We start from the raw sequence: 13,471 nt of genomic DNA, 5'->3' as shown, positions 1-13,471 counted from the left end.
AGCAGAACACCAATACCCACAGGGAAAACTTGGTAGGCCCCAAAGCCCACTGTGATAGCCCAAATGGTGAAACACAGAAACAAAAGCCAAATGAAAGAACAAGAGACCTCCACTGAAGATGAGATTAATGTGGAGCAGTTAGGCAAGTTAACAGAGCTAGAATTCAGAGCCATGATCTTGAGGAAGCTCAACAGCATGAGTAAGGACATAGAGATGCTGAAAATAAACCAATTGGAAATTAAAAACCACCAAGAAGAGATCAAGAGTGACATATCAGAAATAAAGAAGGCATTGGAAGGTCTAAAGAGCAGAGTAGAGGAAGCTGAGGACTGGATCAGCGAATTAGAAGACAGGGTAGAAAAAATCAACCAATCAGAAAACCAAAAGGAAAAAATGATTAAAAAACAGGAAGACAGCTTAAGAGAACTGTGGGACAACTGGAAACGTAATAATATTCGCATTATAGGAATCCCCGAAGAAGAAAATGAGCAAGGGACAGAGAATATATTCAAAGAAATAGTGACAGAAAACTTCCCTAATTTTGTGAAGGAAGAAGGCATTCAAGTTCAAGAAGCACAGAGAGCCCCAAGTAAGAAGAACCCAAACAGGCCCACACCAAGTCACATAATAATTAAAATGCCAAAAATTAAAGACAAAGAGAGAATCCTAAAAGCAGCAAGAGATAAGCAACAGGTTACCTACAAAAGAAAGCCCATAAGGCTCTCAGCTGACTTCTCACAAGAAACACTACAGGCCAGAAGGAAATGGCATGAAGTAATCAAGGTCATGAAAAACAAGGATCTGAATCCAAGACTACTCTACCCAGCAATGCTGTCATTCAAAATAAAAGGTCAAATAAAGAGCTTCCCAGACAAAAAAAGGCTAAGGGAATACATTAGCACCAAACCAGCACTGCTATAATTAGTAGAAGAAATAGGAAGAAAAATATAACCCAACTAGACAAAAATGGCAATAAATAAATACATATCAATAATCACCTTAAATGTAAATGGACTGAATGCTCTGATAAAAACACAGAGTAGCTGATTGGATAAGAAAGCATGACTCATTTATATGTTATTTACAAGAGACCCACCTCACAACAAAGACTCACATAGGTTGAAAGTGAAGGGATGGAAAAAAAATTTTCAAGCAAATGGAAAGCAAAAAAAAGCTGGGGTAGCAATACTCATATCTGATAAAATAGACTTCAAAATGAAGACCATAACTAGAGACAAAGAAGTCCATTACATAATATTGAAAGGATCTATCCAACAGGAAGATATAACCTTGATAAACATATATGCACCTAATATAGGAGCACCAAAATATATTAAAAATCTTCTGGAGGACTTCCAAGGAGAAATCGACAGCAATATAATCATAGCAGGGGACTTCAACACCCTGTTGACACCACTGGATAGATCCTCTAGACAAAAACTTAGCAAGGAAACAGAGACTCTAAATGAAGCACTAGACCAAATAGATTTAATAATATCTACAGAGAATTACACCACAAAACTACAGAGTTCACATTCTTCTCAAGTGCACATGGGACATTCTCAAAGAGAGACAACATAATAGGACACAAACTAAATCTCTACAAGTTCAAGAAGATTGAAATCATATCAAGCATCTTCTCAGATCACAATGGCATGAATAGAAATCAATTGCAACAACATGCAAAGACATTTGAACATAGGAAGGCTAAATAGCATGCTATTAAAGAATGAATGGGTTACCGAGGACATCAAGGAAGAAATTAAAAACTTTCTGGAAACCAATGAAAATGAACACACAACAACACAAAATCTATGGGAGCAGCAAAAGCTTCCTTCTGAGAGGGAAGTTCATAGCACTACAGGCCTACCTCAAGAAACAAGAAAAATTTCTAATTGACTGTCTAACCTCCCAACTTAAAGAATTAGAAAGCAAACAAAATGAAAAACCCACAGCAAGTAGAAGGAAGGAAATAGTGAAGATCAGAGCAGAAATAAATGACATAGAGACCAAAAGAACAATTCAAAGGATCAATGAAACAAAGAGCTGGTTTTTTGAAAAGATAAACAAGATTGATGGACCCTTAGCTAGACTCACCAAGAAACAAAGAGAGAGAACCCAAATGCACGAAATCAGAAATGAAAGAGGAAAAGTAACAACTGACACCACAGAAATACAAAAGATTGTTAACAGCTACTATGAACAATTATATGGCAACAAATTCGACAATCTAAGTGAAATGGACAAATTTCTAGAAACACACGGTCTCCCAAAACTGGACTGGGAAGAGATAGAAAACTTGAACAGACCAATAACAACTAAGGAAATTGAAGATGTAATCAAGACTCTCCCACCAAACCAAAGCCCAGGCCCAGATGGCTTCAAAACTCCCCAGATGGAGGAGTTTTACCGAACATTCAAAAAAGAACCAACACCCATTCTCCTCAACCTATTTCAAAAAATTTAAGAAGAAGGAATACTTCCAAACTCGTTTTATGAGGCCAGCATAATTCTAGTTCCAAAACCAGAAAAAGACACTACAAAGAAAGAAAGCTACAGGCCAATATCCCTGATGAACATAGATGCCAAAATCCTGAACAAAATATTAGCAAATTGAAATAGCAATACATAAAAAAAATTATTCACCATGACCAAGTTTGATTTATCCCAGGGATGCAAGGCTGGCACAATATTCGCAAATCAATAAATGTGATACACCACATAAACAAAATGAAGAATAAAAACCACATGATCATATCAATAGACGCTGAAAAAGCATTTGACAAAATCCAGTATCCATTTCTGATAAAAACACTCAGCAATGTGGGAATAGAAGAATCATATCTCGACATAATAAAGGCCATATATGAAATACCTACAGCCAACATCATACTCAATTGGCAGAAACTAAAAACATTTCCCTTATGAACAGGAACAAGACAGGGATGCCCACTTTTACCACTCTTATTTAACATAGTACTGGAAGTCTTAGCCACAGCAATCAGACAGGAAGAAAAAATAAAAGGGATCCAAATTAGAAAGGAGGAAGTGAAACTGTCATTATTTGCAGATGACATGCTATTATACATAGAAAAGCCTAAAGACTCCATAAAAAATCTACTAGACTTAATAAATGAATTTGGCAAAGTAGCAGGATACAAAATTAACGTCAAGAAATTGACAGCATTATTATACACCAATGATGAACTCACAGAAAGAGAAACTGAAAAAACAATCCCATTTACCATCATGGCAAAAAAATTAAGATACCTACAAATAAACTTAACCAAAGAAGTAAAGGACCTACTTGCAGAAAACTACAGGACATTGAAAAAAAGGAATAGAGGAAGATATAAAAAAGTGGAAGCACATACCTTGTTCATGGATTGGAAGAATTAACATCATTAAAATGTCCATATTACCCAAAGCAGTCTATAGATTCAACGCAATCCCCATCAAAATACCAACATATTTCATAGAACAAGAACAAATACTTCAAAAGTTCATATGGAACCAAAAAAGACCTCGAATAGCCACAGCAATTTTGAAAAAGAAGGACAAAGTAGGTGGGATCACAATACCAGATATCAGGTTATACTACAAAGTGACTGTAATCAAAACAGCCTGGTACTGGCACAAGAACAGGCATATAGACCAGTGGAACAGAATAGAGAACCCAGAAATGGACCCAAGGCAATATGCTCAATTAATATTTGACAAAGGTGGCAAGAGCATACAGTGGAGTAAAGACAGCCTCTAATAAATGGTGTTGGGAAAATTGGACAGCTACATGCAAAAAAATGAAACTAGACCATCAACTTACACCATACACAAGAATAAACTCAAAATGGATAAAAGACTTAAATGTGACCTGTGAATCCATAAATATTCTAGAAGAAAATGTAGGCAACAAAATTTCAGACATCATATGCAGCAAAATTTTCACTAATAAATCACCTAAGGCAACAGAAACAAAGGTAAAAATGAACACATGGGACTACATAAAACAAAAAGCTTCTGCACAGCAAAAGGAACAACCATCAAAATGGAAAGGCAACCCACTGTATGGGAGAACATCATTGCCAATGATACATCAGATAAGAGGTTAATTTCCAAAATATATAGAGTGCTCATACATCTCAACAAAAGGAAGACAAAGAACCCAATTAAAAAATGGGCAGAGGGACTTCCGGTCAAGATGGCGGCATAGGTAAACGCGGTATCGTGTCCTCCCACAACCACATCAAAGTTACAACTAAACTACAGAACAACCATCATTCAAAACTGCCCGTAATCAAGCTAAATGGAAGTCCTACAATTACGGAATTAAAGCAGCAGCCACATCAAGACTGGTAGGAGGGGCGGAGGCGCGAGGGCCGGTGGTGAGATGGGCTGGTCCCACACCCATGTGTGGCAGATAAAAAGCAGGAGGACACCTCGGCTGGAAAGGTCCTTCCTGAGGACTGAGGGGTCCCCGTCCTACACCAGGTGCCCTGCTCAGGGTTCCAGTGTCAGGAAGAGAATCCCCATAATTTCTGGCTGGAAAAACCAGCGGGAACTGAGCCTCAGGGAAGCTGAAGCGGCTGGAGCCCCAGGCAGCTCCTTAAAGGGCCCGCGCACGGACTTGTCGGACCCTCTCCCTCTAAGCTTGGAGGGGAGGCAGCGCAAGGGGCACCAGAGACATACAGGGAAGAACTGAGCTGTTTGGCACTGGAGCGAGGGCTGGAGAGGGGGCTTTCTCCGGGACAAACGTGCTGTCAGAGGCCTTTGTTCCTTTGGTGAGCCCTTCCCTGGGGCGGCAGACAGTCTCCATATCTGGGACTCCAGCAACCTGGCTCACACTGTTAGCCCTGCCCTGCTGACTCCCTGAGGCCCCGCCCTGCCCCACCCAACTTTCAGGCCCACCCAAGCTGTTGCCACTTGCTTAACCATAGGATTGGCTGGTCTTGGATCCTGCTTCAGGTTTTTCCTAAATTCTTTCAAACGAGCAGCATCTGGTCTCAGCTAGCCCCATACCTCTTGTTAAGTAATACACAGAAACAAACACAGGGAGGCAGCCAAAATGAGGAGACAAAGAAACAGGTCCCAAATGAAAAAACAGATCAAAACCCCAAGAAAAGAACTAAGCGAAATGGAGATAAGCAACCTAACAGATGCTGAGTTCAAAATACTGCCTATAAGGATGCTCAATGAACTTAGTGAGGTCCTCAAGAGCATTAAAAAAAAAAAAAAAAAAAAAAAAGTCAGAAATTATGGATGCAGTCAGAATTGAAGGAGGCATTAACTGAAATAAAGAATAATTTACACAGATTCAATAGTAGAGCATGTAAATCCAAGAAGCAAACCATCGATTTGGAATATAAGGAAGCCAAAAGCGCCCAATCAGAACAGCAAGAAGAAAAAAGAATCCAGAAAATGAGGATAGTGTAAGGAGCCTCTGGGACAACTTCAAGCATGCCAACATTCGCATCTTGGGGGTGCCAGAAGGAGAAGAGCGAGAACAAATCAAAAACCTGTTTGAAACAATAATGGCAGAAAACTTCCCTAACTTGGTGAAGGAAACAGACATACAAGTCCAGGAAGCACAGAGAGTCCCAAACAAGATGAACCCCAAGAGGCCCACACCAAGACATAATCATCATCAAAATGCAAAAGGTTCAAGACAAAGAGAGAATCTTAAAAGCAGCAAGAGAAAGGCAGCTAGGTACCTATAAGGGAGTTCCCATAAGGCTGTCAGCTGATTTCTCAAAAGAAACTTTGCAGGCCAGAAGGGAGTGGCAAGAAATATTCAGTGTGATGAAAAGCAAGAGTCTACAACCAAGATTACTCTATCCTGCAAAGCTGTCATTTAGAATCGATGGCCATATAAAGACTTTCCCAGACAAGAAAAAGTTAAAGGAGTTCATCACCACCAAACTGTTATTATATGAAATGTTGAAGGGTCTTTTTGAAGAAAAAGATAACATATATGAACAAACAAAATGGCAATGAATACATATCTATCAACAATGGAATCTACAAACAAAATGAACAGGCAGTACAGAAACATTCTCATAGATACAGAGAACATTTTGTTGGTTGCCAGATGGGAGGGGGGGTTAAGGGAATGGGTGAAAAAGGTGAAGGGATTAAGAAATACAAATTCATTGCTAGACTGACAAACCTCAAAGGGAAAGGGGTTGGGGGATGGGAAGAAATAAACCAAAGAACTTATATACATAACCAATGGACACAGACAATAGTGTGGGAAAAGGCGGAAAGGCGGGAGGGGGGCGGGAGCTGGGAGGAGGGGGTGAATGGGGGAAAAATGTGGAACGTCTCTAATACATTCTACATTCAACAATAAAGATTAAAAAAAAGAAAAAAGAAAGTGAAAAAATGGGCAGAGGAACTAAATAGACACCTCTCCAAACAGGACATACAAATGGCCAAGAGACATATGAAGAAATGCTCAACATCACTAATCATCAGAGAGATGCAAATTAAAACAACAATGAGGTATCACCTCACATCTGTCAGAATGGCCGCCATCAACAAATCATTAAGTGTTGGCGAGGGTGTGGAGAAAAGGGGACTTTAGTGCACTGCTGGTGGGAATACAGACTGGTGCAGCCACTATGGAAAACAATATGGTGTCACCTCAAAAAATTAAAAATTGAACTTCCATTTGACCCAGTGATCCCACTTTTAGGAATATACCCTAAGAAGCCTGAAACACCAATCAGAAAGAATATATGTACCCCCATGTTCATAGCAGCACTATTTACAATTGCTAAGATCTGGAAATAGCCCAAGTGTCCATCAGCAGATGAATGGATAAAAAAGCAGTGGAACATATACACAATGGAGTACTATGCAGCGGTAAGAAAGTAAAATCTCTTATCCTTTGAAACGACATGGAAGGACCTGGAAAGTATTATCCTACGTGAAACAAACCAAGCAGAAAAAGACAAATACCACATGATCTCACTTATATACGGAATATAATGAATATAACAGTCTGAGGAATAGGGTAGGCCCAGAAACACAGAAGTAGGGTACAGACTGACAACCCTCAGAAGAGGGGGTGGTGGGGGGTGGGAAGAGATAAACCACAGAACTTATATGCATGTATGTATAACCAATGGACATGGACAACAAAGTCGGGGATGGGGCGGGGGAGGAGGGGAAGAGGGTGTCAATAGGGCAAAAAAGGAGAAACATCTATAACAAAAATAAAATTAAAAAAAAAAAAAGAAAAGAAAGGAAAAAAACAAAGAAATAAAAAAGTAAATACCACGTTTCACCATTTCACAGAGTATGGTAAATGTACGGAACTGGTCACATTCAGGTGTGTTATCATATACAAGTAAAAATGACATCAGCAATACTTTACCTAACTTGCAGATGGCAAAGGTATAATGGGTTGTTATTCACAGAAGTTAAGATTTTAAAATTAGAGCACCCTATCTTATTGAGGTCCTAGTTATAGAGACTGAGCAAAACCTCTCCTGGTGATATAGATGGACCACAGCCCTGATGCTTCATGAAATTCTGATAATAACATCAGCATGACAGATGTTCTAAGAAATCTCTGGATCCTGAAAACCAGCTACACACACTCTCATTTCTCAATATACTTACCCTGTGTAGGTAGTTTACTCTTCCAACAGCACCAATTTTCCTCGTATAATTCATAAAGCCGACATTGCCTTCCGTGGAGGCATAGAACTCATAAATGTGAATGTCCCCAAATCTCTTGACGAATTCTCTCCACACATCTCCTCGCAAGCCGTTTCCCAGTGCCACTCTTACTTTGTGGTCACGATCACTTGGTTTCTGTGGGAGGAGGAGGAGGCCACACTGAAACATCTCTGGAGGCGGTACTTACATATTGATGACTGCCTTTGTTTCCACATAATTATGTTGGTGACGAAATCACTTTAGTGCCCACCTTTTCGGTCACCCGTGTACATTATTCCCCTTTTGCCCCAAAACACGCAGTGGGATCTAATAAATAACCCTCTAATTTCATAACCAAAAGACTGGGATTTTCCCATTTTTGATTTTTAAGAGGCAACCTGAGACAATCTGACAGAACTAAGTGATGCCAACATTTAATCTATATCCAACCTGAAGCTGGAACAATGTATTGTTTTCTTTCCGGGGCTGGTGAACCCCAGTGAATTGCCAGAAAGGAGGGGCCGCATGGCAAAGATCTGTCAGAGACTAAAACAATCTGCAGCAACGATGTTCACTCGGCAAGGAAGAAGAAAACTGAGAATACAGTCCAAGGAGAAAGAATCATTTCCACAGGCTATTAGAGAGCAATGATGTTAGGTCTGAGTGGCCTGGGGGGAGAATCTTGATCACCAAGACAATGACACTGTCCCCGAGGGATGGGAAGGGGAAGAGTAGGAGGAAACTGGCTCCCAGTTGCCTCAGTGGCCTGGGAGGCGTATGCTTTGCTACAAATAAAAATCACAAAGGAAAAGCTGTTTTGAGTGTGAGAACTAAAGGAGAGCGTGTGGCAAGACAGGGGTTAACAGTGGAGGGTATTCCACTCAACCATATCTTTTAAGAGGCCCCTGCAAATATGTCTAAACCTATGGTAATTTTAATGATTATATATATATATATATAATAATTATTATTATTATTTTAAATCCTCACCTGAGGATATTTTTCTATTTATCATCAGATAGAGTGGGAAGGAGAGAGTGAGAGAAAGAGAGAGAGAGAGAAACATCAATGTGAGAGGGACACATCAACTGGTTGCCTCCTGCATGACCCGACTAGGGCCAGGGACGAACTGCAACCAAGGTACATGCCCTTGACTGGAATCGAACCCAAGACTCATTGGTCTGAGGGCTGACACTCTACCACTGAGCCAAACTGGCCAGGGCACATGATTTATATTAATAAAGGAACTGATGTTCTAAAGGAGCTCCCAGCCTGGTGGGAGAGGCAGGTGAATAAATTACAGGTATAATTTTAACTTGCATATTTTGTAACTCTATGACTTCTTCTCTAACAGAAAACCCAATGGAACAGGGTAAAAGTGCTAAGTAACTAGGGCTCTCCTCAAACATCAAATTTTAATTTCTTTGATTGAACCGCATTTTGCTTACAAGAGCAAATGCTTTAAGGCGTAGATATGACTTCCTACTCTGTGAAATCACTGTGAAGTAGGAGTAAGAGTTCCTCTTTGAAAAGAACTGCTGGCGGAGAGAGGCGCTGATAAGGCCCTTACACACCAAACCAAAACAAACCTCAACCCGTCTCCACGCAGGAGGCGCCGAGGAACCAGGGGAGCGGCTTACATGCACTCAATTTTTAAGTAGCTTCTTGGTCAAAACTCAGGTGGCAAAACCCTTTCAGGAATCCTAACCAGGGAGCTGGACAGATCCTGGTCTCTGGGAAAAACTGGGTCCCTCGGGCAACCTTCCCGAGGAGGAAGTGCCTGGAGAACCACGCCAGGTACTGCGGAGGACACAGGAGTATATTTGGCCTCAAAGGCATTTACAATCTAACGGCGGAGCGGTGGAGAATTACCAGGAAAGCCTTTGAACCTGCATGAGCCCTAGTCCCAAGGTCACTGAATCCATTCCCTGTTATGATGACTGAGTGCCTGTAAGTAGGGAGACCCCTTGCCTGGTTTGCCAAGGCCTGTCTTCGCTTGTGCCTGTTGTCCTGGTGTGCTTGTTACACCCTTTCACTCTCAAGTGTCTCCACTGGGATCATGGATTGTCACCCTGTCTGTCCAGTCACTGTTTTCAGTAAGAAGTGTCAGCTTTTCAGAGACCACCCTCACACCCACCACTGCTGTCCCTCACTCCCACTCCAGGAATAAAACATCACCAACACTTGAAGAATACTTTTTGTTTAAAAATAATCACCTGACCTGAGGCTCACCTGCTCCCAGGCCTGTGTTTTGGAAGCTCCCATGTAGTATCCCAACGTGTCAGCTCAAGACCTTACGTACTCCATATGCAGCCCACAACCACCCTCTTAGTTCATTTCCTTGTCTAGTGGGTGGTGAACATCCATCTCCTCCCCTGGGTCAAAAACACTTTTGAGGCCAAATATATTTCTGTATCATCCACAGCACCTGGGCCTGTGCTTTGCATACGGTGCAGTCCTTCAGTGAAAGAAGAAATAGCCTCCACCAGGAAACCCTCGCTTCCCTGTTCCACCATTAGGAGGTGGGACATCAGCACAAGGGCAGGGCGGAGGGCGCGGGCGGCTGCAGGGGCCTGGGCGTGCGGAAGTGGGCAGGTTCACAGGTGCAGCTGTCACCTGCGGGTGGCAGGTAGCCGGTCATAGTCACAATACCATGGGCTCGGTTTTCATCATAAACAGAGGGATCTTATTACATTAGCAGAAAGGATTAAGGCTCTAGGCTGGAAATATTTGTGGACACAAACCGTGAGACCCTGGAGCCGCCTGAGATGGCTGGTTCTCACCTAAGAGAACCAGCTGGCAGCGCCGGCTGTGACTCCTTTTCCTTTCCTAGAGGAGAAATGGTGTTTCCCCGTCAACAAAGCCACCCCTCAAAAGAACTAGCTGCATTTCAAGTCAGGAGTCACTGGGCTCAGTTTTCTTTAATAGGGATCAAAGCTGTTCCGCAGTAGACGGAGCTGCAACGTGTGAACACACCTGGGGGACTTAAATCCTCCCTGGGACGGACTGACTGATGAGGGTGAGAGGTCAGGGTGTCCAGAGAGGAATGTAGGGCACCAGGTAATTAGAGGAAGCAGAAAACTTTCGCTGAAGGCTTTACCACGTGTCAGGCTTTTGCCCTGTACTGTCTTACCTACGTTTCTAAAGAACCCTATCAAAACGTGCCTGGTAGTACAGTATCTGCTTCGTAACCAATGCCTGAGAGGAAAACAGTCTGCCCAAATCACCCGGATAGCAACAGAGTTGTTCCAAGATTCCAACCCCAGTCTACGTGACTTCAGAGGGTGCTCTTTTCCATATTAAAAACAAAACAAAACAGAGTGACTCAGTTTAAGGATGGAATAATACTGAAAGGCTTTTGAAAGAAAGAAGCTGTTCATCGCACTCTCTGTCCTCATCTTTGGCCCCAACTTACCACCCAGAGGCAGACGCCGTTAACTCTGACAGCTGTTTCTCATCCTCTTATTTCTACATTAAATGCTTACACAGCTATCTTTTGATTAATCCATTTTAGATGTTATTTATTGCTTTCCTATTGTGCTGGATGAGAATTAAGCCCTCTCCCAGTTCCCTGACTTTGGAGGGATGGCAGATAATACCAGGAGGTAAGCTGTGTCCAGAGGTCTGGTCTATATTACTTCCTCTTCCTAATGTCATGCCTGCTATGTGTGGTCCTTGGAACTCTCTTCTGGTTCCCTTTTCCTCCTTTTTCCCCGGTGGGTCACACTCTCAGCAGGCATGCAAAGCCTCACTGAGACCCCTTCCTGTAGTTTCAATTCCTAATTGGAGCAGAGAAACACTCAGCTTTGGAGGTGTCTTGTTCCAGTAAACAATTGGAACACTGAGTGACTGGACAACTTTAAGAGGCAGGACATGAACAAAACTAGCCTCTCCTTATAAACAGGTGTTCTGAGAGCTAAGCCCCAAAGAGAACAATGGAAGACAGGTAAATACAGAGACTCTTGAACAATAATACTATAAAAAACCCACTTAAGTCAATAGTTTTGCTACCTGACCCATTTTCAACATTAGAAGAGGGTGACTGACTAATTTGCATATCTTTTCTTTTTTCTTCCTTTGGATATGTGTGGCAGAATTTTCTTTGACTCATTCAGCGAACATGTATGGAGCACCCACTATGAGCTATACATTCCTAAGCACTGACAACAATAATAATAATGGCTACCATTTGTTGATTATTTACTAAGCATCAGGTACTTTGCTACATGCTTTACATAACATCTCATTTTGCCTCACCCGCTGTGAGGCAGGTGCTATTATTTCCCCGTTGGCTGATGGGAAACAGAACTAGAGGGGTTAACTCTCCTGCTGAACCGGTAGTCAGGAGTCAGGTCTTAAACACTACATTAAGTCTCTTGTGCCAAATCTGAACTCCTCCCCTAAGGATGGTTGGGAGCCTTCCTCCCCAGTCCTCTGCTGTACCAAAGGAGCTACTGAATATGGTTAAGAAGAGAAGCATTGCCCCAGAATACCCCCATTCTCCTGCTGAGCCACATCATGCCTGTGGAAGGCTGTCACCTGATTCATGTGCTCAGCTAAGGCAGGAGCTGCCTCCCTGATAGACACTGCTTGGGGGCTGGGAGTGTTAACCCCTCCAGGGAGAGCCTATTTAGGCAGCTCTAAAGGTGAGAAAGATCCTGATACACTGATCCCAAGCTTTCCTCCATTTGTTCTAGTTTGTATCCACTTTTCGTTTGACACAATTGTTCTTTAAGCTCCCTTTAAATCCGTAGATATCTGGGCTTCTTATCACAACCTATTTTCTATTTAAATTGTGGTAAAATACACATAACAATGCTACCATCACCACCATCCATTTCCATAACTTTTTATCTTGCAAAATTGAACTCTGTACCCATTAAACAATAATTCCCCATTACTCCCCTCCCCCAGCCCTTGGCAACCACCATTCTACTTTTCTGTTTCTGTGATTGTACCTACTCTGAGTACCTCATATAAGTGGAATCATACTGTATTTGTCTTTTCGTGACTGGCTATTTCACTTAACATAATGTCCTCAAGGTTTATCCATGTTGTAGCATATTGGAGCATTTCCTTAATTTTTTTGAGGAAAAAAATTTTGTTTTGTTTTCCACAGTAACCGTACCATTTTACATTCTCACCAATAGTACACAGTGTTCCAATTTCTCCACATCCTTGCCAACGCTTGTTTTCTGTTTACTTTTTGTAAAAGTCATCCAAATGGGTGGGTAGTAGTATATCATTGGAGTTTTGATGTGCATTTCTCTAATAATTAGCGACATAGAGCAGCTTTTAATGTGCTTACTGGCCATTTGTATATCTTCTTTGGAAAAATGTCTATTCATATACTTTGCCTATTTTTGACTCAGGTTATTTTTTTGTTGTTGAGTTTTAGGAGTTCTCTATATATTCTAGATATTAATTCCTTATCAGATAAAGGATTTGCAAATATTTTCACCCATTCTGTTGGGTTGCCTATTTATTCTGTTGATAGTGTCTTTTGAGGTAAAGAATTTTAATATTTTTATGAGGTTTACTTTGTCTAATGCATCTTTTGTTACCTTTGTCTTTGTTGTCATATTCAAGAAATTGCCAAATTCAGTGTTGTGAAGTTTTATCCTGTTTTCTTCTTAGAGTTTTATTGTTTTAGGTCTCAACTTTAGTTCTTTGTTCTGTTTTGAGTTAATTTCTGTATATAGTGTTAGGTAATGGTTCAGATTCATTCCTCTACTGTGGATATTCAGTTTTCCCAGTACCATTTGTTGAAAAAACTGCCCTTTCCCCATTGAATGGTCTTGGGACCCTT

At 41.3% G+C, this 13,471-nt stretch overlaps 1 protein-coding gene across 2 annotated transcripts in view; it reads right to left on the bottom strand.

Moving 5' to 3' along the window:
* SLC27A2 (solute carrier family 27 member 2) overlaps positions 1-13,471 on the bottom strand; it is a 50,373-nt gene that overhangs the window by 14,130 nt on the left and 22,772 nt on the right. For both annotated transcript variants that reach the window (XM_036272694.1, XM_036272703.1), the window contains one exon: positions 7,624-7,818. In XM_036272694.1, the coding sequence (XP_036128587.1) occupies positions 7,624-7,818 (195 nt within the window). The remainder of the gene's footprint in view (positions 1-7,623; positions 7,819-13,471) is intronic.

The sequence above is a fragment of the Molossus molossus genome, unplaced genomic scaffold (assembly GCF_014108415.1).
Source record: "Molossus molossus isolate mMolMol1 unplaced genomic scaffold, mMolMol1.p scaffold_m16_p_1, whole genome shotgun sequence".
In the NCBI taxonomy this organism is placed as follows: domain Eukaryota; kingdom Metazoa; phylum Chordata; class Mammalia; order Chiroptera; family Molossidae; genus Molossus; species Molossus molossus.
This window is presented reverse-complemented; position numbering and strand designations above follow the sequence as displayed.